Source organism: Ornithorhynchus anatinus, chromosome X2 (genome assembly GCF_004115215.2).
Source record: "Ornithorhynchus anatinus isolate Pmale09 chromosome X2, mOrnAna1.pri.v4, whole genome shotgun sequence".
NCBI classification, from domain to species: domain Eukaryota; kingdom Metazoa; phylum Chordata; class Mammalia; order Monotremata; family Ornithorhynchidae; genus Ornithorhynchus; species Ornithorhynchus anatinus.
Genome location: NC_041750.1, coordinates 5,866,178 through 5,893,024, shown reverse-complemented (window position 1 = coordinate 5,893,024; position 26,847 = coordinate 5,866,178). Strand labels below are relative to the sequence as shown.

Genomic DNA, 26,847 nt, shown 5'->3' with positions numbered 1-26,847 from the left:
TGATATTCTGGTGTGTCTACCAACACTGTTATATTGTACTCTCCCAAAGGGCTTAGTACAGTGTTTCGCACACAGTAAATGCTCAATAAATATGACTGATTGATGGCTTGATTATGAAAGAGCATATGGTTCTGGCAAGCAGTAGTCACCGCAGGTCTTCTCTCTCTCTTTCACTGCAGGTAAATGCTACTTTAGCTTGGACTGCAAAGAGTAACAGTGACATCCAGTGGATGGCCTCCTTATCGTCAAGGTAAACTTTCAAACTGACAGACTACCCTTACTTCTCAGTCGCCATGGAGGCTTTGCAACCCACCATGAGTGATAGCATTCTTTTCTGTTTGAGTAAAAATGCCACTTCTGAATAGACAATCAGTTATCACATTTCCACAAGATCCATATACGATATCAAGATACAGTTCCATAGCCTAAGACCTACAACATACCTACTTTGGAATCCTACTGTTACTAACGCATGCCTTATCTGCTCCAAAATCCAAAATGGATCAGAACTACTTGTGGGGTGATAGACTGAACCCCAAGAAGCCAAAAGCCCCATCAACATGGGCTTAAACCACTGCATTCCCACGGTTTCCCGAAAGCTTATGGTTAATGGCTTTGGTTTCCTTAAACCATGAAACATTCCTACTAGCTTTCTGCATTGCCATGGAAAATACATTGTGATTATCATGGAAAGTATTCCCTGTTAACCCTGAAGCAATGACCACTCCTTGTAAGAAATCAATTTCAAGATAATTTCCATGGAAACACAAACTATTCTAACAGATTTACCACAGTAACCAAATGAGAACATTAAAAAAAATCATCACTCAAAGAGGCTGGTGATATAAATGGGGTAAAGCCTATAAATGAAATGGATTTTCCATTTTAAATAGGAAAAAAAAAATAACCAAGACAAAAGACAAGTCACTTCAACTAGAATTTGGAGTAGACAACTTCAATGGGGAGGCTGTTAGGCTTCCCTCGAATAATCTATTGCCTTTTCCCTGACAACGACCACTCAGCTGACCTGTTCATAAGTGTTCATGGTATCACTAATTAAAAGAGTAATCTGTTTAACCGAGCAAGTGAAACCTGGGCGGCAAGGAGAACTAAGAGAGGTTGGGCACTCTGCAAGTTCCATAATCAGCTTTTGGATACCTGAGCCCTGCCAGTCCTAACATCATCAAAGACAGGAAAGGTGGTTTCAAAAAACAAAATTTACAATCAACTCCAAATAATAAAACTGAAATGCTATCACCCAATTTTCTTTCCACATAAAGTTTATATCTGGCAGAAAGCTGATATCTCTGAATTTCCATTTTTCAGATTTGGAAAGGCCAGAACAGCTCTTCATTCCTACCCACCTTCTTTGCCTTTTCTTTTTAGCATGTTTCCCTATAAATTGTTTTTTTTTTTAATTCTTTTGTTTTTCCTAAGAGTGAAACTGCTAAATTCTGGCAAATCATGTACTGCAGAATGCAACCAAACTTCATAACAAATGGCTGTTAACAAAATGATAGTGTTGCAGCAAAAGTTGTACAGGAAAGCATTTATTTAGCTCTCCAAAGTCCCTCCCAGCCTAGATTCCATATTTTTGGGGGGTTGCATGCCAGAATTTCAAGAAAATCTTTGTTTCTGTGCAACCGAACCATTGTTTCCATAGCACTGATTTTAAATCCCTGTCCTAAAAATTGCACTCCTTCCTTGCCAGAGTCAATGGGAACAAATTTGTGATGCACAAGGATGCTCATGAAAGAAGACATAACTGGTGAAAGCCCAGATGTGCATACAGACTCAAGCAAGCACGCGTGTATCTGTCTCAGCATTTGAACAAATGTCTATAAAATTCTCCTACTGAATATGGTGCTATAATTTTTCTTTCATTAACACCTCCTGATTTTGTGGTCGTTCTCCATGGCAGGATCCCAAACTTCATGTTAAATTGTTCAACCCCCTTTTCTTTTTGAAACTCCTATTTCCTCTGGGGAAACTTTCAAAACTTTGGCATTGAGAATTGACAGAAATTTTCCAATATAAGGTAGGGTAACTTGTCAGTCAATCGTATTTACTGAGTGCTTACTGTATGCAGTGCACTGTATTAAGCGCTTGGGAGAGTACAATAGAACAATATAACAGACACATTATCACAACATAACAGACACGACTGAAAAAGAGAGGGATTGGAAGACTTATCGGAAGATGTGTTCGCTCCTAAAACCTAGCCTGACCCTCCGTAAGACCTCTGGATTAGACATATCTGAGCATTTCGGAGGGCATGATTTTTGGCTCTGCCTTCATTTGTAAATGCAACAAGCCCTGACCATTAGAAACAATACGGCACAGAGCACGGACTTGGGAGTCAAAAGGTCATGGGTTCAAATCCCAGCTCTGCCACTTGCTTGCTATGTTACTTGGGTACGTCACATCGCTTCTCTCTGCCTCAGTTACCTCATCTGTAAAATGGGGAGTGAGACTGTGAGCCCCATGTGGGACAGGGACTGCATCTGACCTGATTTGCTTGTATCCACCCCAGCACTTAGTACAGTGCCTGGCACAAAGTAAGCGCTTCACAAATACCACCATCATCATCGTTAGCACCAATGGCAGGGCTGAAGGATTCTGATTAGAGTTCTAATGATGCTTAAGGGTTCAGCCCACTCTCCTTGAAGGAAAAGTGTATCACAGTTTCATTGACGATAAAAAATGAGCCTATGGGATGGGTCTCCTCAATCTAATTTGCACCCTTTATTCACCCCACCCTCAGCCCCTCACACTCCTGTCCCTATCCGTAATTTATTTTAATGCCTGTCTCCCCCTCTAGGCTGTGAGCTCCTTGTGTCTACCAACTCTGATACACTGTCCTCTCCCAAACGCTAACTACAGTGCTCTGCCCACAGTATTCATGCAATAAATAGGATCGCTGATTCTGTTGTACCGTCCTTTACCAAGCGCTTAGCCTAGTGCTCCTCACACAGTAAGCACTCAAAAAATACCCCTGATTGATTGTCAGAGTTTTCCCCAAGACTCGGTCCCAGCATCACTGGAAGTGGGCTATTCATCGCCAGGCAGCATGTTCCAAACCATTACAGATTGATAATGCAAAATGACAAAATTGCTTGAGCCCCAGAACTTCTTTTATTACAAAATTACACCCGGGACAACCTACGGCATGGAAAAACACCGACAATGATAATGCAGCCCCGTGGACATGGGTGAAGGGAAATGAAAACGTAAGCCAGAGAAGCTGAGGTGGCAACAGTAATTAAGGAAGAAACCCCCATGAAAAACAAAGGGCAGATGGCAGGGCATAATAGAAATCCAAGGAAAGTATACTTTGGAGCAGCTTCTACCCTGACACAGATGGTCTCGGAGGCATGAGGGAAGAGACGTGCTGACAAAGTACCTCCAATATGCAGCACAGTGTGAATGCACTAATTTACCAAATTTCTTTTGGTTGTCCTATTGATCGGGGCGAAGGCACCAAAATGGACAACAGCCACTTTTTTGAAATAGGGTCTTCTGCTTGCCTCAGACCAAAGTGCAAAAAATCCTAAGCGACAGGTTTTTTCCTAATTTGCTACCGTTTGGATCATTTACACATCCATTTTCTCCTCTTCTGAAAACCAATAGGCAATAATCATCGGAAAGAAAAAACCGGTATGGCTATTTTCTCCTCAGATTGTACCTCAAACATTCATACACCACATGCAGCAGTGTGGGTGAACTCTCTAATTAGCTTGAAGTGGCATTACTGAGACAAAGGTAAGACTTGCTTTTTCCGCCCGCTCCCACCATCCCCCTCCACTCAGCCTACAGTAATCCTTGGTCGTGACTTGCTCTCCTCTCCAATAAATGCCGAATGTTCACAAACTATTCACAATCATGGGGATTGGGGGTGGGCATCAAATCCAGCTCCTTTCACTGGAATTTCTACGAACGTCATCCCGGAAGCTTTGTCGATGCCAAAATCTGTCTTGAAGGAAATTGCCCCCAAATTGTCTGGCAATTCCTCATACATCCTGATAAAGTCAGTTAGCCCGTTTTAGCAAGGAAAGCAGACCCACTCCTTTCTCTGCTTCCAAGTCCTGTTGCTTTAACATTTAATTAAGTGTGTTCAATAGTCAAATTGCTGGACTGAGAACGCTGAGTCTTGGCCCACGGAACAAATCTTAAGCACCAGAATGTGTGAGTGAGAGTGCAGGTGTGTAAAGCTAAGCTTCATTTCCAAAGATGTTACTGATGATGACGTCCGAGCTGTGCCGTGTATACGGCTGAAACAAGCAAGGGGCAACCCACACTCTCCACCACACTGTGTGTGCGTATCAATCAATGGTATTTATTGAGCACCTACAGTGTGCAGAGCACCGAACGAAGCACTTGGGAGAGTACAATACAGCAGGAGCTTACATTCTAGAGGGGATGAGGATATTAATAAATATAAATTGTTCTGTGGGGCTGAGGGTGGGGTGAATATTGTGTGCTTAAAGACAGTTCCTTGCTGCATTAATGTATTTGCCCCATACAGGTATGTTCAGGGATGTCAACTTTTCATTTTGAACTGAGAAGCAGTATGGCCTAGTGGATAGAGTACGGGCCTGGGAGTCAGAATGCCATGAGTTATAATCAGGGCTCCGCACATCTGCTGTGTGACCTTGGGCAAATCACTTCACTTCTCTGTGCCTCAGGTCCCTTATCTGTAAAATGGGGATTGAGACTGTGAATCTCACGTGGGACAGGGACTGTGTCCAACCCTATTAGCTTGTAGCTATCCCAGCGCTTAGTACAGTGCCTGCTACATAGTAGGCACTTAAATACTATAATAATTATTAATAATAATAATGTGGTGGGGCAGGGTGTTGGGGAGGAACTTTGAGGGGGTAGGCTTTGACAGGACAGGCCAGGAAGTGGGGCGGGAAGACAAGATGGAACAGGGAGAAAAGGGAGGAAGTGAGAAAAGAGGGTGCAGAGAGAAAGGGGGGTGGGAAAAAAGGGGGAAGGGCAGAAAACAATGAGGGAAGGACAAGAAAAGAGGAAGGGAAAGGGACAAAGGAAGGCAAGATAATGGGGGGGGGGGGTGCAGGGGAGGGCGGGAGCGGCTCCTGTCATCCCTGCTCCAAAGCCCTGGAAGGAGGAGCTGGCCACCCTCCTGCCTCATGCCCACCCACCTCATCTGCCCAGGAAACCTGATGGATCTCTTGGGTATGGGAGTCAGAGTTTGTTTGATCTTTTTTTTTCTTTTTAGTAGTTAAGCACTTACTATGGGCCAGGCACTGTACTAAGCTCTGGGGTAGATACAAGCTAATCAAGTTGGACACAGTCCCTGTCCCACATGGGGCTCACCGTCTTAATCCCCATTTTACAGGTGAGGTAACTGAAGCCCAGAAAAGTGAAGTCACTTGCCCTGAGGTCACACAGAAGACAAGTGGCAGAGCAGAGCTCCAGCCCTTTATTATTGCCTGCTATTGTATTCTCCCAGGTGCTTAGTACAGTGCTCTGCACACAGTAAGTGCTCAATAAATATGATTCAATGAATGAATGACCTTGGGCAAGTCACTTCACTTCTCTGTGCCTCAGGTACCTCATCTGTAAAATGGGAATTAAGGCTATGAGGCCTATTTGGGACAGGGATCGTAACTGATCTGGTTACCTCATATCTATCCCAATGCTTAGTAGAGTTTCTGGCACATAATAAATGCTTAACAAATACCACAATTATTAGTAGTAGTAGTAATAATAACAATAACAATAATAATAGAGACAACCCCTGCCCTCAAGAAGTTTACAATCCAGCAGAGGAGACAGACACTAAAATTAATTACAAATTGGAGGAAGAAGGAAAAGGGAATATGCACATGAATTAATGCTTAAGTAATGAGGAATGTAGAGAGACAAAAATAAGTCACAGAGAATACACTATCATGATGAGGGTGTGAGCTGGGGTGTAACAGGAGAAGAGAGTAGATAGGTAGGAGGGAGAGAGCCGAGTGAGTGATTTGAAGCCAAGGGTAGGAGTTCCCACTTGACAGAGAGAGGAACGGGCAACCATCGAGAAGTACAGTGACTTCACAGACAGGACTCCATTTCAGAAAAATGTTCCGAGAAGCAAAGTGAAGGAAAAAATAATGATGAAGTCTATTAAGTGCTTACCATGTGCCAAGCATTGTACTAAGCCCTAGGGTAGGTAGAAGGCAATCATCATGGAAAAAATGACAATGCAACTCAGAGAAAATAACAAGTGTATCATGGGCCATCAGGAAGCAACGTAAGGCTGAGAATATCACTTTTCAGAAAAGGAAAACCACAATTGTTGCAAGTGGGCTAGCCAGATGGGCATCAACAACTGATGCTGAGCAAAATCAAACTTTCTGACAAATACCATTAACTGATTGATTGCAACTCAGTTAAGGTACCCAACACTAGTTCATGATACCCAATACGATTTTTCACTTAACCAACAAGAGAACGACACTATGGATGTCCCCGGATACAGGCAGAGGTCACCTTTACCGCTCTTATCGCAGCCCACCACTGCCTAGGGAAAGATGTCCGTATTCGCGCGGCTAAGCATGGGCCCAAGTGTCGTACTGATGGTCGTCTGACGCATTTCCAACTTTCACTAGTGATAAAAACAAGGTTTCAGGTAAATGGCATCCAAACCACCCAGGTGTCCACTGCTCCCACACCTGACAAATGAAGACAGGTGCCCAAAACTTCGCGACAATTGCAAGGCAGCCCTATTAGGGCAAGAAACTCCACCTGCCTCTACCAGTGTGATCAACAATTAGGCGTCTCCCTGAGATCCTCTCTCCCAGGCAGCCTTTAGGACAGCGTGTGCTGCCCGGAGAAAACACCAAGATCGGTTTAATGAGGATGGTGCTGAAATCTACGAGCTACCGAGCAAGTGGTTTATCAGCAGCACTTTACCAACTGTCACGAGCCCGACTAAAGAGATGCTTAGCGAAGCTGAGGCCACAGTCTACGGAACACAGAGCCGGCTGAGAGGCATGCTTGACAAGTAGTGGGGTGGCAAGGGGGAATAAAGAAGCTCAAGGTTCTACAAAAGGAGACTGAATGGAGGACTTCCGCACCTCTTTGAGAAGTCCACAGGGGAGCAGACATATCTCTCCACCCGAACTGGGCAGACAAAAAAGTAATCATAAAAAAAAAAAAAACCCACAACAGGGCTTCAGTGATCTCCTGAAAACTCCTTCCACCATTCAGAATGATAGGAGAGAATCCTTTGGGCAGAGCACAGCACTGATGTACACATCTTTTATTTACTAAATATATTATTATTATAAATTTATTTATATAATTTCTGATGCCCCCCCCACCTCTAGACTGTAAGCTCGTTGTGGGAGGGGAATGTGTGTGTTTATTGCGGTATTGAAGTCTCCCAAGCACTTAGTACAGTGCTCCGCATACAGTAAGTGCTCAATAAATACCACTGAATGAATGAAAGTACTTAGAAGAGTACACAAGGGTTGAGAGGGAATTGTATTTCTCAAGTGCTTACTATGTGCCAGGCACTGTACTGGGGCACAGGGATAGACAGGCACTGGGATAGACAGAAGGTAATCAGGTTTGGACAAAGTCCCTGTCCCACATCACCTTAATCCCCATTTTACAGATGAGATAACTAAGGCATAGAAAAGTGAAGTGATTTGCCCAAGGTCACACCACAGACAAGTGGAGGCGCTAATATTGGAACCCAGGTCCTTCTGACTCCCAGGTGCGTGCTCTATCAACTAGGCCATGCTACTTCCCTAAGAGACCCGATCTCTGCCTTCAAGGAGCTTACTATCTGGAGGGGGGAGATAGACACAAAAACAAATTACGGGTAGGAGGAAACGATCAAATTTAAAGATATGTAAATAAGCGCTACCTGGGTTTTGGGGGTGGTGTGTATCCAAGTCCTTCGGTCCTGCAGAAGTGCTGGAGTGGTAGTTGATGGGGAATAGGGTGGGGAGATGAGAGATGAATCAGGGAGGGCCTCTGGGAGGAGTTGTGATTTTTAAAAGGCTTTGAAGATGGGGTGAGCAATGGTTTGCTGGATGTGAAGGGGAAGGGAGTTCCAGGCAGGAGAGGGGAAGGCCACAAGAAGCCAAAGATCAGAGGCGAGAACGAGGCACGGTGAGTAAGCTGACGTTGGAGGAGCAAAATGTGCGAGCTGGATTGTAATAGGAGCGGAGTGAGGGTAAGTGGGAGGGAGAGAGTCGACTGAGTGCCTATCTTCAAGCATGGAAGAGACATGAGCTTAAACATCTACGCAAGCTTGACCTCAACATATGGAACAGGGAGTTAAATGTCACAGGATCAACCAGACGATCACCACCTTCAAAAAGAAAGGTGGAAGATCAAACTGCAGCAACTACTGAGGAATCTCACGGTTCCAAAAAATCAAACCAGAATTCTTTCAATCTGCTAAAGATCGTTAACCACGTGCCCACAGAATTGCAATGTTACTTTAGGCCACAGTATAGCATCCAGGTTGTGATCTTCACAGCACATGGGAGACAGGTTATGTGCAGGAAGAAGCAGCATCAAGGCTGCTTTCCTAGCCCATACAATAGCATTTGATCTCAGCAACAGAAGTTCCTCAAGATTCTGAGACTGCTTCTTGAGGGCGCGATTGTTTGGGCTAAGTGTAGAAGATGCCTTATCGGACCTCCCCTCCTCCATCACCAATGGAAAACTGGGCTGTAATTCCAGCACGTTCGATTTCTTCCGCTCTACTGGGGGATTCGATGGGGAAACTGGACAATGATGTTAGAATTTGTTTTTAATCCTCCAGGAAACTCTTCCAACTCAATTGGCCCTTGGCATCGTTGGAGATATTGGAGACAGTCGTTGGAGACAGACAAATGGCTGCTGCACCCTAGAGGCACACCCACAGTAAGACACACACAAACACACATACACACAAACATTTGTGGACTCCTTTGAAGACCCATCAACATAGAATACAACTGATTAGTGTAGGAGCACAATAGTGCCACAAAATGTCTGTGATGCATAAAGCCAACTCATATTACAATGACTTATGACCGAAATTAGCCTCCCCCGGGCTAGCTTTAATTTTCCTCTTTACTTCTCCTAAATGCGTTCTCTATTCAACCAACGAATGACAGCAACCACATTAAACTCCCTCGGGCTGAAATGCATTAGAAAAGATGGAAACTACAGAAAACCTGTATATACACATTTCCATTTTAACAGACTGGCAGAAGCCAAATTAAAATGAGGTTGGCCAGCTACGATGTATTTCATCTCCAATACATTGCATGAGGCATTTTTAACACTTTTGAAAGCACACACTCTAAGGGAGGTGAGCCGCAATAAAGAGAAAACACTGGATGACTTAAAACACAAACACTTAAGAAACATGCGTGCATGGATCGTATTTAAGTGGGAGAGGTTTTTAAGTCACACGCTAACCAAATAATCCTTTTAAAGAGGGAGACTGGATGAGGTGGGTATGAGCTGGGAGACAAAGAGGAGCTCCACTACAAAAGTGCACCAAAATCTGTTATTTATTCTGGCTCCAAATCCTAAAATGAGGTTCCCAAGATACTCCACCCACCCACCATCCCTCCCTATTCCACACAACTCCCCCACAACAGGAAGCAGAAGCTTCACCAGAAAACATGGAGTACTTGTGAGAAAAAAAAAAAAGACTCAAAAGTTATCGAAATTCCCAGAAGGTGAACCAAATGCAAAAGAGATGAGGGTGGGAGGAAGGGAACTTCCATTTTTCGTACGGAGACTAATTGGTGAAGTCCTGGATGACATTATGGAAAAGTATGCAATTTTCCTTTTCCTTCACTCTGATGAGCTCTGATCACTTACTGACAGGTAGGTGAACCTTCAAGGAACTGTACAAATCTCACAGGCAGATTATGACATTTCCAAAAGGGAAAAAGACTAAAGCTGCACAAGAATTATGGGAGGTCAACAGTAATGAATTATAAAAAGCTTCCAGGAAACTTGGCTCTATTCCCACTGTTTTTCACAACAGTATGAGGTAGGAATAATTACATTGTTTTGTTCTCTCCACTCTGGAGCTTCAAAGTCATGACATCAAATCTACATTCCTGCTTTCCCCAGAGCTAAAGAGCATTACTCACTAATGTAGTACATCTTTTCAACCTTGGGTGCAGCTGAAGCGGCTTCTAACGTTTTTGCTCAAGGGGGAGGAAGGCTGGAGCCATTTTACCTTTAAATTTTTGGGTGAGTTTGATGAGGTATTGGGAGAGTTTCCCACTCATGACTTTGGTAGAAGGAGTTCAAATAAGGTAGGAGTTAAAGGTAGAAGGAACTTTTTTTTTCTGGTCATTGCAAGCTAGTTTATTTTAAAATATTCACCTCAATAAACATTCCCAACCAAAGGAGTCTGCAAATTCACATACGGAAATGTTCAACGGATGCTTTTGAACTATCCAAAGCTGATGTTGTTGCAAAATAGGTGCTCCAGGCAAAGAGCATTTAAATCCACGCTAAAATGGTCAGAAAACCAAGTTCCCATAATAATCATGATAAAATACTTGAATTAGTAGAATGCTTTTTTGATTTTTAATTTTTCCTAAGTGCTTTCACATTCATTAGCTCAAGGAAGCCAGCAGATTCTTTGGGAGACTGTCTAACAGAGAATGGCAACAGTGTGGTTTAAATCAGGCTACGGACCAAAGGAAAGGTCTACAGAGCCGTGGTGCTGTCCAACTTATTCTACAGCTGAGGGATCTGCCTGGACAGAGCCAAGGGCAGTTCCACCAGCATCACTTCCAAGCCATACACAACACCATATGGCAGGACGGCCCAGGCCTGGAAATCAGAGGACCTGGGTCCTAATGCCGGCTCCACCACTCGTCTGCTGGGTGACCTGGGGCAAGTAACTGTGGTATCTGTTAAGTGCATATTGTGTACCAGGAACTGTACTAAGAGCTGAGATAGATACAAGGTAATCGGGTTGACAGTCACTTCACTTCTCTGTTCCTCAGTTCCCTCATCCGCAAAATGGGGATTCAATCCCTGTTCTCCCTCCTTCACAGACTGCGAGCGCCATGTGGGACCTGATTAGCTGGTATCTACCTCAGCACTGAGTATAGTGCTAGACATATAGTAAGCACTTAACTGACACCACAATTATTATCATTATTATTATTATACGATCACAATCAAGTATTGGAGAAAAATGAGCATTCCCACAAGACTGTAAACCCCTTGAGGGCTGTGAGTGTGTCTACGACCTGTATTATACTCTCCCAAGCACTTAGTACGATGCTCTGCACACAGCAAGTCCTCAATAAATACCACTGATTGACTGAACCCTAGTGTTAAAGCTAAGGTCACGTCAACACAGCCTCGCTGGGTTGGACATGTGAGGAAAGTAGATGAAATTAGGATACCCAGCTGGGGAGCTAAAATTGGGAAACCAAAAGTAAGAAGGACAGCGGAAATGGTCCAAGAGCAAAATAAAATCAAAGAATCAGACGACGGTGCAGCTCAGGTTAAAACTGGGAGATGACTGTCCCGTAGTTGAAGAAAGTGTCAGTACAGAATTTTTTTTAAGTTCTTTGGGTTTGGCGGTGATTTGCAAGTTAACATTGCAATTGAATTGAGATTACAATTGGAGGGCTCTCTCCTACACTCCTAATCTGACAACACTGTACTCTTAAGCATTTCTAATTCTTTTTCCCTTAGTACTTCATCTGAATTACCAAAGGAATGTCTTATTTGGTACTTCAAAGGTAACAAAATGAACATTCCCATTTTTGTAATGGGATTCAAAAAGAAAACATCAGGTTTTAAAACCTTTTCATTTCTAACAGAGAACTCTGTTGTGCTCACAGAAATAAAGTTAGGAACTTCTGGGATCTTCAGGTATCCAGTATTGTTTCTCCAAAGAGTAAGGCTAGCTCCAGTCTAATTACTGAAATGAAGCCATCACCTAGAAGCAGCATGGCCTGGTAGATAGAACATGGGCCTGGGAGTCAGAAGGACCTGGGTTCTAATCCTGCCTTTGCAACTTGCCTGCTGTGGGAGCCTGGGCAAGTCACTTCACTTCTCTGTGCCTCAGTCACCTCATCTGTAAAATGGGGGTGAAGACTGAGAGCACCACATGAGACAGGGACTGTGTCCAATCTGATTACCTTGTATCTACCCCAGGGCTTAGAACGGTGCCTGGCACATAGTAAGCACTTAATAAATATCATTTTAAAAGAACCCACCTTGCTGATCTCCTGGAAGCAAACAATAGAAGTAAACAGCATATGCCCTGCCCTCAAGGAGTGTTTTAAAAACAATGCACTCCCATGAGCAGCACAGGCAGAGACAGACAGCTGCAAACCTGGGACTGTAAAGACAACCATTGTGTAGTGAGAGCATTCAGATTCCCACTGAGTGCTAGATGCACTTTATTCAGTAGCCAAAGTGTATTTCAATTATAATTATTTTGCTCTTTTTGACAGTGGATGTGCTGTCACGGTAAGAAGACCAACTGCCGAGAGGACAGCCAACTCACTAACGATTACTACTTGTATTTTCACGACAGTATTCGGTCGCTTGTGTGCGTTTCTCTTTAATTTGGGATTTTTTTCCCCCACAGATGACGAGAAACCAAGGCACTGAAAAATAAGTCTTTCAATTAACAGATTCATCTTTCTGATCCATCAGACCTGACAAGGGCCCTGTCATTATTGGTTTTTTTAGCCTCTCCTATCATTATTAATGTTTCTGACATTTGTTAAGCACTTACTTTGTGCCAAGCACTGTACCTCAGCCTTAGGGAAAGAAAAGAGAATGATTCTGACATTTTGGCCCAGTAAGCGCTCAATAAATTTATGATGTGAAAGGAAGAAGATCTGGATTGTTTCCACCTAAATGAAAACTGAATAAAACTTTCAATAAGACTTCTAAGATCACCTCTGGGAGAAAAGATGCATTTGGTATAGGGGTTTTACTACCGACACCTCCTTAACTCTTTTCAAGATAGGGAAGAGACCTCTAGCACCACATAATTGAAATGTCACTGTTTGCCAGCATAAATAATTAGCTTTTAAAATGTGTTAACGCACTTGAGATCAAGCAGAGCCTTTTGCAATAATCATGATGCACTATGTGCAATACCCATGATAGAAAAAAGAAAAAATTTAAAACTTTGATTTCCCCTTAAAGAGGCATATCCCAGAGCCCTATTTAAAAGGAAGACTTGTCAGACACATTTATTACAGAAGCCATAGCTTTTATATTTTAGTTACTTACATTTCTTAAAATAATAAAACCACCTCCAAAAAAATTAATGTTATTTTCAGCAATCACAATTTCCTATGCTTCAGAGAATTTCATGCCATTTTTAGAGGCAGATCAAATCTACAGAAAGTAAAACTGCATTGAGCTGCTTCCTAAAGAGGTTCAGTCATATCTTTTCTTATGAAACGACAAGAAAAAGGGTTACATGTGGGCTAGCTATAAAAAATCGGATTATTAAAATGTTTTTATCCTAAGAGTACTGGAATTCAGAAAGGATATTAAAGAATTAATTTATCTAATATCAATCCAAGCTTCACACCGATTTCATTCATATATTCGTAGATCTACATTTTCTTTCAACACCAAGAGTGTCAGCTGATCAGAATTTGTAACACGAAAAAATTAATGGAAGAGTCCAGAGGGAAAAGGGGCTATATTACGGGCATACCCAGATCATGAATGCCAAAAAAAAGACATACAACTCGGCGATACTTCCCACGTTATTTGCTGATTTACCCCAGTGTACTTAGCTCCACCACTGACGCCTCATCCATTCACTGTCCGATCCCGGCTGGTTATTAACGAGGGGCTTGGGGTAGGGAGAGGAGCTTGCCAGTTGAGAATGTGAAGGGATAGGGGACAGTAATGAAGGCAACAGCTCTCAGCCAGAGGCAATAGCTGTTGTTGAAACTGAAGGTCAACAGAAATATTAAGACGGTGGGGGTGGAGGAGAGGGGAAATAGGAGGGGGCTGGGTTCGGAGGGGGAGAGAACAAAAAAGCCACTAGAAGCAGGGAAGGGGAAGGGGGGCAGGAAGTTGGAGAGTGGTGCTTAGTACAGTGAGTTTTACACATTAAGCGTTCGATAATACGATGGAATGAATGAATAAATGAATTTTGAAGGTAACTTTGACTTACCTGTTGAACTGGGTTGCCGCCTTGAAACTGGATCTGAAAAAGAATATAATCCGTTGTAGGTAAGTACAGGAAACAAGATGTAGCCACCTTTTTGAGGAAAAGGTGCCTCTACTAAAGTCTCTTTTAAAGTCTACAGAATGGTAGACACGTTCTCTGCCCACAGGGAGCTTAGAGTCTAGAGGGGGAGACAGACATTAAGAAGAGGCATATCCCAGAGCCTATTAAAAGGAAGAGGTGTCAGACACATTTATTCAAGAAACCATGACTTTCATATTTTATTTACTTACACTTTTCAAAATAATAAATCAAAACATCTCCAGAAAAATTAGTGTTCTTATTTTTAGCAATCACCATTTCCTATGCTTCACAGAATTTCATGCCATTTTTAGAGGCAGATCAAGTCTACAGAAAGTAAAATTGCATCGAGTGGCTTCCTAAAGAGGTTTAGTCATAGCTTTTCTTATGAAATGACAAGAACGAGAATAAGGGATATATGTGGGCTGCCTATAATGTTGTATTATTAAAATATTTTTATCCTATGAGTACTCTGGAATTCAGAGAGGATATTAAAAAATTAACTTATCTGATTTCAATCCAAGCTACACATTGATTTCATTCATATATTCGTACCTCTACATTTTCTTTCATATTTCAAAATAAGAGTGCTAACTGATCAGAATTTGCAACACAAAAAAAAAATTAATGGAAGACTCCAGAAGAAAAGGGGCTATATATAGGCATAACCCAGACCATGAATCCCCCAAAAAAGACATACGACTCAGCGATACTTCACACATTATTTGTTGATTTACCCCAGAGTACACAGCCCCACCGCTGATGCCTCATCCAATCACTGCAGCTGAATTTCCTCCCTACACTCCCTCCCCACCCTCGGCATCCGGCTCCCTTCTCACTCTCTTCTATTTTGAGCAGTTGTCCTGCACTCCAAACTCATCCCCCCAACCTCTGTTTTCCCAGTATTTTTTTTTTAAACTGGTGATATTCACACCACCTTCACCTTCCCCTTCCCACTTGTAACTCCACCTCTCTAGCTCTACCTTGGGAATGGGGACAGGAGCGGACCAGGGCAGATGGGAGCAACTGCCGGTACTGAAGGCGTGGCAGCCAAAGTCAACGCACCGACCATCCCCTTTCCCTGTCCGATCCTGGCTGGTTATCAACAGCTGGGTTAGGGGAAGGAAGAGGAGGCTGCCAGCTGGGAACGCAAAGGGATAGGGTACAATTACCCAAGGCAAGCAGCTCTTGGCCAGAGGCAATAGCTGTTGTTGTGACTGAAGATAAATGGAAATATTAAGACAGTGGGGGTGGAGGATGGGGGAGAGAGGAGGAGGCTGAGTTTGGAGGGGGATGTGGAGAGAATAAAAAAGCCACTAGAAGCAGGGGAGGGGAAGAGGGGCAGGAAGTTGGAGAATGGGAAAGGATTTTGAAGGTAACTCTGCCTTACCTGTTGGGCTCGGTTGCTGCCTCGAGGCTGGATCTGAAAAACAATATAATGCGTCGAAGGTAAGTATAGGAAACTGTACCCCATGATGTATCCAACCTTTCAAGAAAAATTGGCCGGCTGTACCATGGGGTACAGCTGAACCATTAGTCTTAAGTTGTCATTTTCAATACCACTGCACAGTATTTTCTGAGGAGCTAATGGGTGTCAGTATTTTCCAACCAGTCAGTCAATGGTATTTATTAAGTGCTTACTAAGTGCACGGGGAAAATGGTAGAAAAGATCCCTGTCCACAAGGAGCTTCCAGTCTAGAGCAGGAGCTTAGAATTTTCCTGAGCAACATGCCCAAATGGGCAAAAGAATTTAAATGAGCAACAGATGTCAGACAATCTGCATATGAGTGCAAAGACTGAGCAGTCTCCCAGGCCGATTTTAGGATAATCTTTAGCTACTGCTACGTTTCAGAGCTGTCCTTTCTTAATTTGAGAGGAAGAATGGCCCAGAGCCCGAGCTGAGAACTCAGAAGACCAGGGTCCTAATCCTGGCTCTGTCACTTGCCTGCCGAGTCATACTGAGCAAGTCTCTTATCTCTGGGCCTCAGTTTCCTCATCTGTAAAATCAGGATTAAATTTCTTGTTCTCCATCCCACTTGGACTGTAAGCTACATGTGGGGCAGGGATGGTGTTTGACGTGATTCTTTTGTATCTGCCTCAGCAATTAGTAGAGTACATGGCACATAGGATATGCTTAACAAATACCACAATTATTATTATTAAATTTCATTTAATTCCTTCTCAACCGGGGTTCCAGGTTTCTCATTCAAGAACTTTCCAACGGAGCAACAGAAACCCGCAGAACAAATGAAGGCTACTGATGGCCAGGCGAACAGTGCAACAACAAAACCAATTTCCTCCACCACTGAAATACCACATCCCACTTGATCTTATATCTTAGATCAAATCAGTCAATCAATCCTATTTGTGGAGCACTTGCCATGTTCCGGACACTGTAAAAAGTTCTTAGGAGAGTACTGCAGCTTAATTGATTGTCTCCCTATCCCTTCTCCCTGCCCTCTTGTGAGGGTGGAGGATTTGGGAGATAGGAAGCGCCTGAGTATAGAGAGGGTAAGGGAGAGAACAAAAAAGTCACTAGAAGCAGGGGAGTGGAAGGGGGGCAGGACATTGGAGAGTGATGCTTAGTACAGTGTTTTGCAAACGGTAAGTGCTCAGTAAATACGATGGACTGAATGACTAAATGAATTTCGAAGGTAACTTTGACTCACCTGCTGGACTAGGTTGTTGACTCGAAGCTGGTTCTGAAAAAAAATATAATCCATTGTAGGTAAGTATAGGAAACTATACACCATGATGTAGCTACCTCTTCAAGGAAAATAACCTGGCTGTACCAAGGGGTACAGCTGAAGTATTAGTCTTGAAATGTTATTTTCATCACCACTGAACAATATTTTTTGAGGAGCCAATGGGGCAGTGTCACTATTCTCCAATCAGTCAATCAATGGTATTTACTGAGCACTTAAGGGTGTGCAGAGCACTGTACTAAGAGCTTGGGAAACATGGTATTAACACTGCAGGTCAATTTCCTCCATACGCCCACTTCCCCCGGGGTCCCACACCCTTCTCACTCTCTTCTGTTTCGAGCAGTTTTCCTGCCCCGCTCCTGCACCCCAAACTCATTCCCCCAATCTGTTTTCCCAGCATTTTTTTTGAAAGTAGTGATGTGTACGCCACCTCCACCGTCCCTTCCCACTTATAGCTCACCCCTCTAGCCCTGCCTTGGGAATGGGGACAGGAATGGATCTGGACAGGATGGGAGCAACTGCCAGTAGTGCAGGCGTGGCAGCCAAAGACGACGCATTGATCATCCCCTTTCCCTGTCCGATCCCGGCTGTTATCAACAGCTGGACTTCATAGATGGAGAGGGGGCTGCCAGCTGGGAATGCGAAGGAATAGGGGACAGTCCGGAAGGCAGCAGCTCTCAGCCAGAGGCAATAGCTGTTCCTGTGACTGAAGATAAACGGAAATATTAACAGCATGGAGGAAAGGGGATATTGGGGAGAGAGGAGGGTGATGAGTTTGGAGGGGGAGGGAGAGAAAACAAAAAAGCCACTAGAAGCAGGGGAGGGGAAGCAGAGCAGAAAGTTGTAGAGTGGGAAAGGATTTCGAAGGTAACTCGCACTTACCTGTTGGCCTTGGTCATTTCCTCGAGGCTGGCTCAGAAAACAATTATAATCCATTGTAGGTAAGTGTGGGAAACTGCACCCCATGACGTAGCCACCTCTCCAAGGAAAATAACCCGGCTGTACCATGGGATACAGCTGAACCATTAGGTTTGAATTGACATTTTCATCACTACTGAACAATATTTTTTGAGAAGCCAAGGGGTAAGGGTCAGTATTCCCCAGTCCATCAATCAATGCTATTTGTTCAGAGCTTAATGTGTGCAGAGCACTGTATTAACTGCTTGGGAAAGATGGCAAAGATGGTATTAACTGATTGGGAAAGGGGAGGAGGAGAATACAAAAAAGCCACTAGAAGCAGGTGAGGGGAAGGGGGACTGGAAGGTGGAGAGTGGGAAAGGATTTCAAAGATAACTGTGATTTACCTGTTGCCCTTGGATGTTGCCTCGAGGCTGACCCTGAAAAAGAATATAATCCACTGTAGGTAAGATGGTAATGATGTAGGAACGATGGTAAAGATAGTATTAACTGACTGGGAAAGGGGAGGGGGAGAGTACAAAAAAGCCACTAGAAGGAGGGGAGGGGAAGGGGGACAGGAAGGTGGAGAGTGGGAAAGGATTACAAAGATAACTGTGATTTACCTGTTGGCCTTGGATGATGCCCTGAAGATGGCTCTGAAAAAGAATATAATCCAGTGTAGGTAAGTATAGGAAACTGTATCCCATGATGTAGCCACCTTTTCAAGGAAAATAACCTGGCTGGACCACTGGGGTTCATGTGAACTATTAGTTTTGAACTGTCATTATCATCTCCACTGATCAATATTTTTTTGAGGAGCCAATGGGTAAGGGTCGGTATTGACCAATCGATGCTATTTACTCAGAGCTTACTGTCTGCAGAGCACTGTATTAACTTCTTGGGAAAGATGGTAAAGAATGTATTACCTGCTTGGGAAAGGGAAGGGGAAGAGTACAAAAAAGCCACCAGAGGCAGGTGAGGGGAAGGTGGAGAGGAAGCTGGAGAGGGGGGAAAGGATTTCAAAGGTAACTGTGACTTACCTGTTGGCCTTGGATGATGCCCTGAGGATGGCTCTGAAAAAGAATATAATCCAGTGTAGGTAAGTATAGGAAACTGTATCCCATGATGTAGCCACCTTTTCAAGGAAAATAACCTGGCTGGACCACTGGGGTTCATGTGAACTATTAGTTTTGAACTGTCATTATCATCTCCACTGATCAATATTTTTTTGAGGAGCCAATGGGTAAGGGTCGGTATTCTCCAATCGACTAATTGATGCTATTTACTCAGAGCTTACTGTCTGCAGAGCACTGTATTAACTTCTTGGGAAAGATGGTAAAGAATGTATTACCTGCTTGGGAAAGGGAAGGGGAAGAGTTCAAAAAAGCCACTAGAAGCAGGTGAGGGGAAAGTGGAGAGGAAGCTGGAGAGGAGGGGAAAGGATTTCAAAGGTAACTGTGACTTACCTGTTGGCCTTGGACGGTGCCCTGAGGCTGGCTCTGAAAAAGAATCTAATCCAGTGTAGGTAAGATGGTAAAAATGTAGGGAAGATTGTAAAGATAGTATTAACTGCTTGGAAAGGGGGAAAGGGAGAGTACAAAAGGCCACTAGAAGCAGCGGAGGGGAAGGGGGACAGGAAAGTGGAGAGTGGGAAAGGATATCAAAGCTAACTGTGATTTACCTGTTGGCCTTGGATGACGCCCTGAAGATGGCTCTGAAAAAGAATATAATCCAGTGTAGGAAACTGTACCCCACGATGTAGTCACCTTTTCAAGGAAAATAACCTGGCTGGACCACGGGGGTACATGTGAACTATTAGTTTTGAACTGTCATTATCATCTCCACTGATCAATATTTTTTTGAGGAGCCAATGGGTAAGGGTCGGTATTGACCAATCGATGCTATTTACTCAGAGCTTACTGTCTGCAGAGCACTGTATTAACTTCTTGGGAAAGATGGTAAAGAATGTATTACCTGCTTGGGAAAGGGAAGGGGAAGAGTACAAAAAAGCCACCAGAAGCAGGTGAGGGGAAGGTGGAGAGGAAGCTGGGGTGGGGGGGGGAAGGATTTCAAAGGTAACTGTGACTTACCTGTTGGCCTTGGACGGGGCCCTGAGGCTGGCTCTGAAAAAGAATCTAATCCAGTGTAGGTAAAATGGTAAAGTTGTAGGGAAGATTGTAAAGATGGTATTAACTGCTTGGAAAGGGGGAAAGGGAGAGTACAAAAAGCCACTAGAAGCAGGGGAGGGGAAGGGGGACAGGAAGGTGGAGAGAGGGAAAGGATTTCAAAGATAACTGTGATTTACCTGTTGGCCTTGGATGATGCCCTGAGGATGGCTCTGAAAAAGAATATAATCCAGTGTAGGAAACTGTACCCCATGATGTAGCCACCTTTTCAAGGAAAACAACCTGGCTGGACCACGGGGGTACATGTGAACTATTAGTTTTGAACTATCATTATCATCGCCACTGATCAATAGTTTTTTGAGGAGCCAATGGGTAAGGGTCAGTATTGACCAATCGATGCCATTTACTCAGAGCTTACTGTCTGCAGAGCACTGTATTAACTTCTTGGGAAAGATGGTAAAGAATGTATTACCTGCTTGGGAAAGGGAAGGGGAAGAGTACAAAAAAGCCACTAGAAGCAGGTGAGGGGAAGGTGGAGAGGAAGCTGGAGGGGGCGGGGGAAAGGATTTCAAAGCTAACTGTGACTTACCTGTTGGCCTTGGACGGGGCCCTGAGGCTGGCTCTGAAAAAGAATCTAATCCAGTGTAGGTAAGATGGTAAAGATGTAGGGAAGATTGTAAAGATGGTATTAACTGACTGGGAAAGGGGAGGGGGAGAGTACAAAAAAGCCACTAGAAGCAGGGGAGGGGAAGGGGGACAGGAAGGTAGAGAGAGGGAAAGGATTTCAAAGATAACTGTGATTTACCTGTTGGCCTTGGATGATGCCCTGAGGATGGCTCTGAAAAAGAATATAATCCAGTGTAGGAAACTGTACCCCATGATGTAGCCACCTTTTCAAAGAAAACAACCTGGCTGGACCACGGGGGTACATGTGAACTATTAGTTTTGAACTGTCATTATCATCGCCACTGATCAATATTTTTTTGAGGAGCCAATGGGTAAGGGTCGGTATTGACCAATCGATGCTATTTACTCAGAGCTTACTGTCTGCAGAGCACTGTATTAACTTCTTGGGAAAGATGGTAAAGAATGTATTACCTGCTTGGGAAAGGGAAGGGGAAGAGTACAAAAAAGCCACCAGAGGCAGGTGAGGGGAAGGTGGAGAGGAAGCTGGAGGGGGGGAAAGGATTTCAAAGGTAACTGTGACTTACCTGTTGGCCTTGGACGGTGCCCTGAGGCTGGCTCTGAAAAAGAATCTAATCCAGTGTAGGTAAGTATAGGAAACCGTAACCCATGATGTAGCCATGGGTTTTATTGCCATTGTTCTTGTCTGTCTCCCCTGATTAGACTGTAAGCCCGTCAAATGGCAGGGACTGTCTCTATCTGTTGCCGACTTGTTCATTCTAAGCGCTTAGTACAGTGCTCTGCACATAGTAAGCGCTCAATAAATACTATTGAATGAATGAATAGCCACCTTTTCAAGGAAAATAACCTGGCTGGACCATGGAAGTACAGCTGAAATATTAGTCTTGAACTGTCATTTTCATCACCACTGATCAATTTTTTTGAGGAACTAATGGGTAAGGGTCAGTATTCTCCAAATGACCAATCATTGATACTGAGGGCTTACTGTTTGCAGAGCACTGTACTATTTGCTTTGGGAAAGACATGAGACATGATCCCTGTCCATAGGAGCTTACAGTCTACAGGAGGGCTTAGCATTTTCCCGAGCATCATGCCCAGATGGGCAAAAGAATTAGATGAGCAACAAATGTCATACAATCTGCATATGACTGCAAAGATTGAGCAGTCTCTCAGGCCAATTTCAAGATAAGCTTTAGCTAATGCTCCCCTACAGAGCTGTCTTTTCTTAATTTGAAAGACATCGTGGCCGAGAGCCTGCCTGAGCCTGGGAATCAGAAGGCCTGGGTCCTAATCCTGGTTCCGCCACTTGCCTGCCGAGTACCACTGAGCAAGCCTCTTACCTTCTCTGGGCCTCAGTTTCCTCATCTGTAAAATGAGGATTCAAGTTCCTGTTCTCCATCCCACTAAGACTGTGAGACCCGTGTGGGCAGGGACTGTGTCTGACCTGATTTTTTTTATATCTGCCTCAGCATTTAGTAGAGTGCTTGGCACATAATATATGCTTATCAAATACCACAATCATTATTATTAATTTTCCTTTCTATTCTTTTTCAGCCAGGGTTCCAGGTTTCTCATTCAAGAACTATGCAAAAGAGCAAGAGAGACCCACAGAATAAATGAAGGCTCTTGATAGCCCAGGGAACAGGGCATTTGGCTCAACAATACCAACTTTCTCCACCACTGAAATATCACAAAGGACCACTTGATTCTAGGTCATAGATCAATCAATCCTATTTATGGAGCATCTGCTGTGTGCAAGCCACAAAACTAAGCACTTGGGAGAGTACAACAGAGTTGGTAGACACATTTCCTGCCCACAAGGAGCTTACAATCTAGAGGGGCAGATAGACATTAATATAAATCAATAAATTACAGATATGTGCATAAGTGTTGTGGGACTGAAGGCGGTGCAAATCCCCATCCCCAGTGACTTGTTGAATCATTCCAGTAATTTCTAATTCATTAAGAAAGGAACTGGAGTGGGAAGGGGATGGTCTAGTGTTCACCAATTCATCTTCAAGATTTTTAGGCTCTCAAGAAAAGGCAGCCATTTATAGAGACAGCTCAAGTCTACAGACAGTAAAATTGCATTGAGTGGCTTCCTAAAGAGGTTTAGTCATATCTTTTCTTATGAAACAACAAGAAAGAGAATAAGGGCAATATGTGGGCTGGCTATCATATTGGATTATTAAAATATTTTTATCCTGAGAGTACTCAAATTCAGAGATGATATTAAAAATTAACTTATCCGATTTCAAGCCAAGCTATACACTGCCTTCATTCATGTATTGGTACTTTAACATTTTCTTTCATAGTTCCAAACAAGAGCGCCAGCTGATCAGAATTTGCAACACGGAATATTAATGGAAGAGTCTAGAAGAAAAGGGGACTATATGCAGGCATACCCAGATCACTGACACCCCAAGTACATACAACTCGGGGAGATTTCCCACACTATTTGCAGATTTAACCCAGTGTACATAGCCCCACCTTTGATGCCTCATCCAATCATTGCAGGTCAATTTTCTCCCTACGCCCTCTCTCCCCCCTTCATCCCACACTCATCTTGCTCTCTTCTGTTTGGAACAGATTTCCTGCTCCGCTCCTGCATCCCAAACTCATCCCCCCAACCTGTTTTCCCAGTATTTTTTTTTAAACTAGTGATGTGCATGCTACCCCCAACTTCCTCTTCCCACTTGTAGCTCCACCCCTCCACCCCTGCCTTGGGAATGGGGACAGGAATGGGCCAGAGCAGGATGGGAGCAACAGCTGGTAATGTAGGCAGGGCAGCCAGGGGTGACACGGTGACCATCCCCTTTCCCTGTCCGATCCTGGTTGGTTATCGACAGCTGGACTTCAGGGAGGGAGAGGGGGTTGCCAGCAGGGAATGTAAAGGGATGGGGCACAGTACACAAGGCAGCAGCTCTCAGCCAGAGGCAATAGCTGTTGCTGAGACTGAAGATAATCGGAAATATTAAGAGTGTGGTGGGGAGATTGGGGTCATAGAAGGGGGCTGAGTTTGGAGGGGCAGGGAGAGAGAACAAAAAAGCCACTAGAAGCAGGGGAGGGGAAGCAGGGGAGGAAGTTGGAAAGTAGGAAAGGATTTCGAAGGTAAGGAAGTTGGAAAGTAGGAAAGGATTTCGAAGGTAACTCAAACTTACCTGTTGGCCTTGTTCGTTTCCTTGAGGCTGGCTCTGAAAAAGAATTTAATCCGTTGTAGATAAGTAGAGGAAACTGTACCCCATGATGCAGCCACCTTTTCAAGGAAAATATTCTGGCTGAACCATGGGGGTACAGCTGAACTATGAGCAGTCTTGAATTGTCATTCCAGTGCTTAGAACAGTGCTTGGCACATAGTAAGCACTTAACAAATACCATCATTATTATTATTTTCATCACCACCTAACAATATTTTTTGAAGAGCACATAGGTAAGGATCAGTATTCTCCAATTGATCAATCACTGGTATTGAGGGCTTACTGTTTGCAGAGTACTGTACTAACTGCTTCGGAAAAATGGTATACATGATCCTTGTCCACAAGGAGCTTCCAGTCTTCAGGAGGAGCTTAGTTAGCATTTTCCTGAGCATCATGCCCAGATGGGCAAAAGAATTCGATGAGCAATAAATGTCATATAATCTTCTTATGACTGCAAAGACTGAGCAGTCTCTCAGGCCAATTTCAAGATAAGCTTTAGCTACTGCTCCCCTACAGAGATGACTTTTCTTACTTGAGAGGCAACATGGCTGAGAGCCCAAGCCTGGGAATCAGAAGGCCTGGGTCCTAATCCTGGCTCCTCCTCTTGCCTGCCGAGTCATGTTGAGCAAGTCTCTTACCTTCTCTGGGCCTCAGTTTCTTCAACTGTAAAATGAGGATTAAATTTCCTGTTCTCCATCCCACTTGGACTGTGAGACCCATGTGGGACAGGGACCATGTCTGATCTGAGTCTTTCTTATCTGCCTCAGCGCTTAGTGGAGTAGAGATGATGAGGATGATTGTGGTATTTAAGTGCTTACTATGTGCCAGGAACTGTACTAAGTGCTCCCTCCTACTTAGACTGTGAGCACTATCTTTGACAGGGACCTGACAATCTCATAACTACCCCAGCGCTTAGTAAGGTGCCTGGCACATAATAAGTGCTTAACAAATACCACAATTATTAACATTTTCACTCAGAGATTCTGCAGTTGAATCCCTGCCTATCAATATAATTCAAATCTTTTCTGATTACAGTATTTTCTTCTCATTTTTTTTTTATATTTTTTGACCACAGGTGAACTTTCTTTCAACAGTTCTAAAAAAGGAAACTGAAAATGCTCTCAAAACTGGACAGCTTTTCAAACCAGTTGCAACTGCTGCTTCAGTAATTACCCCTTGATCCTGCAACTTAGTTCTTTCAAATCCCTCACACTATAATCAAAACCAAATGGCACAGTAATTAAGGTAAATTCACCTACCACTTCCAAAGTAGCATTGTTCGCATTGGGCTGCCCGCCATTTCCTTGATTGATGTCAGTGAAATTAGTCTTCCACACCATTATCTGGAGAAACAACAGTTTGTTAAACCTATTGGGGAATCAAAAAATACACCATCTAAATCTGCCATGGAAATAGGAATATACACTTGGCCAGGACCCAAAGGAGTTTGAGGAATGTCTAAAGGAAATTAGAGTGGGAATAAAATATATTGACTTTTTTCTCTCCTTTCTATTCCATATTTTTGGGAGGGCAATCTGTGTTTATAGGGCAATCTGAAGATATTCATTAAAATCTGCCCTTTCCTCTCCAGCCAAACTGCTACCATATTAATCCAAGCAATTATCCTATCCCGCCATGATTACTATATCACTCTCCTTGCTGACCTCCCTGCATTCTGTCTCTCCCCACTCCACTCCATACTTCACTCTGCTGCCCAGATCACTTTACTACAAAAACACTCAATCCCATGTTTCCCCACTCCTCAAAAACCTCCAGTGGTTGCCAATCCACCTCCACATCAAACAGAAACTCCTCACCATTGGCTTTAAAGCCCTCCATCACCTCGCCCCCTCCTACCTCAACTCGCTGCTCTCCTACTACAACCCAGCCCGCACACTTCGTTCATCTGGGGCCAACCTACTCTCTGTACCTCGATCTCGTCTATCTTGCCGCTGACCTCTCGCTCACGCCCTGCCTCTGGCCTGGAACAACCTCCCCCTTCATATCTGACAGATGATCACTCTCCCCGCCTTTAAAGCCATAGTGAAGTCACACTTCCAAGATGCCTCCCCTAAGCCCTCGTTTCCTCTTCTCCCATTCCTTTCTGCGTCACCCTGATTTGTTCCCTTTATTCACTGCCCCACCAAGCACTTAAGTACATATCGGTAATTGATTTATTTATATTAATGTCTGTTTCACCCTCTATAATCTAAACTCATTGTGGGAAGGGAACATGTCTACCAACTCTTTTACTGTACTGTTCCAAGCACTTAAAGTGCTCTGCACACAGTAAGCGCTCAATAAATGATTGATTGATTACAGGCGGCTGCATTGGTGAGCTTTGCCCTAAGTAAGCACTTAACACACACCACAATTATTATTACAGTCCTTTGAAGATGCTGCTAAACGCAGAACATCTAATTTGGTTTTATGGTTAACGACTGTCTAACCTAAAGGCTGCCATGCTTACCCACTGCCTTCAATGTGAGACTTTCTTTCTTCCTGAGCCGACTTTTCTAACATTTAACTGTACATCCCTAAAGTTCAAAAAATAATTGAAACACTTACTTGTTTATCAGTACTCCCAGAAGCAAAGAACTCTCCTGATCTTGAAAAAGCAACACAAGTAGCTGGTCCCTATTGAAGAAAAGGAAAAATAGCTTATCATTTGGAAAGAAGCCTGCCACGCTTACATGTTGGAAGTAAAGTGGCACTAGGCCCCACGTCCTTACGAAATGTGCTTTCTCGGAAACAAATGCTATACTGAAAGGATTGGTTCCCACTCATCTTACGCCACTGAATTAAGGTCTGTCCTTAAGAGAAGCAGGGGAAATAGTCCAAGGTGCTATCAACCGTCAGTTCCCTCCTCCTCCATCCTCTGTTCTGTCTCCCCCCAATTACTCTTTCAGCAACTGTCCCTGCTTGTTTCAAGAACGGCTCTTGGCAAAGCTTGACTCCATGGGCGAGAAGCTCAATTACACAGGCACGACTCCACAGAGTAGAAATCCAACCATGTGATCTGAAGAGATATACAGAAA

The 26,847-nt window shown here is 43.7% G+C and overlaps 1 protein-coding gene across 26 annotated transcripts in view; it reads right to left on the bottom strand.

Moving 5' to 3' along the window:
• Positions 1-26,847, bottom strand: part of POC1A (POC1 centriolar protein A) — a 110,043-nt gene that overhangs the window by 45,282 nt on the left and 37,914 nt on the right. Inside the window, exons 8-23 of one of the 26 annotated variants that reach the window (XM_029052397.2) lie at positions 26,378-26,446; positions 25,069-25,152; positions 23,774-23,806; positions 21,179-21,211; positions 20,773-20,805; positions 20,557-20,601; positions 20,147-20,179; positions 19,932-19,976; positions 19,523-19,555; positions 19,308-19,352; positions 18,882-18,914; positions 18,465-18,497; positions 18,249-18,281; positions 16,909-16,941; positions 15,630-15,662; positions 14,165-14,197 (exon numbers count right to left, since the gene is read on the bottom strand). In XM_029052397.2, the coding sequence (XP_028908230.1) occupies positions 14,165-14,197; positions 15,630-15,662; positions 16,909-16,941; positions 18,249-18,281; positions 18,465-18,497; positions 18,882-18,914; positions 19,308-19,352; positions 19,523-19,555; positions 19,932-19,976; positions 20,147-20,179; positions 20,557-20,601; positions 20,773-20,805; positions 21,179-21,211; positions 23,774-23,806; positions 25,069-25,152; positions 26,378-26,446 (651 nt within the window). Of the gene's footprint in view, positions 1-14,164; positions 14,198-15,629; positions 15,663-16,908; positions 16,942-18,248; positions 18,282-18,464; positions 18,498-18,881; positions 18,915-19,307; positions 19,353-19,522; positions 19,556-19,931; positions 19,977-20,146; positions 20,180-20,556; positions 20,602-20,772; positions 20,806-21,178; positions 21,224-23,773; positions 23,807-25,068; positions 25,153-26,377; positions 26,447-26,847 lie in introns of all 26 variants that reach the window. The other 25 variants (XM_029052396.2, XM_029052393.2, XM_029052394.2 and 22 more) reach the window with 25 other exon arrangements.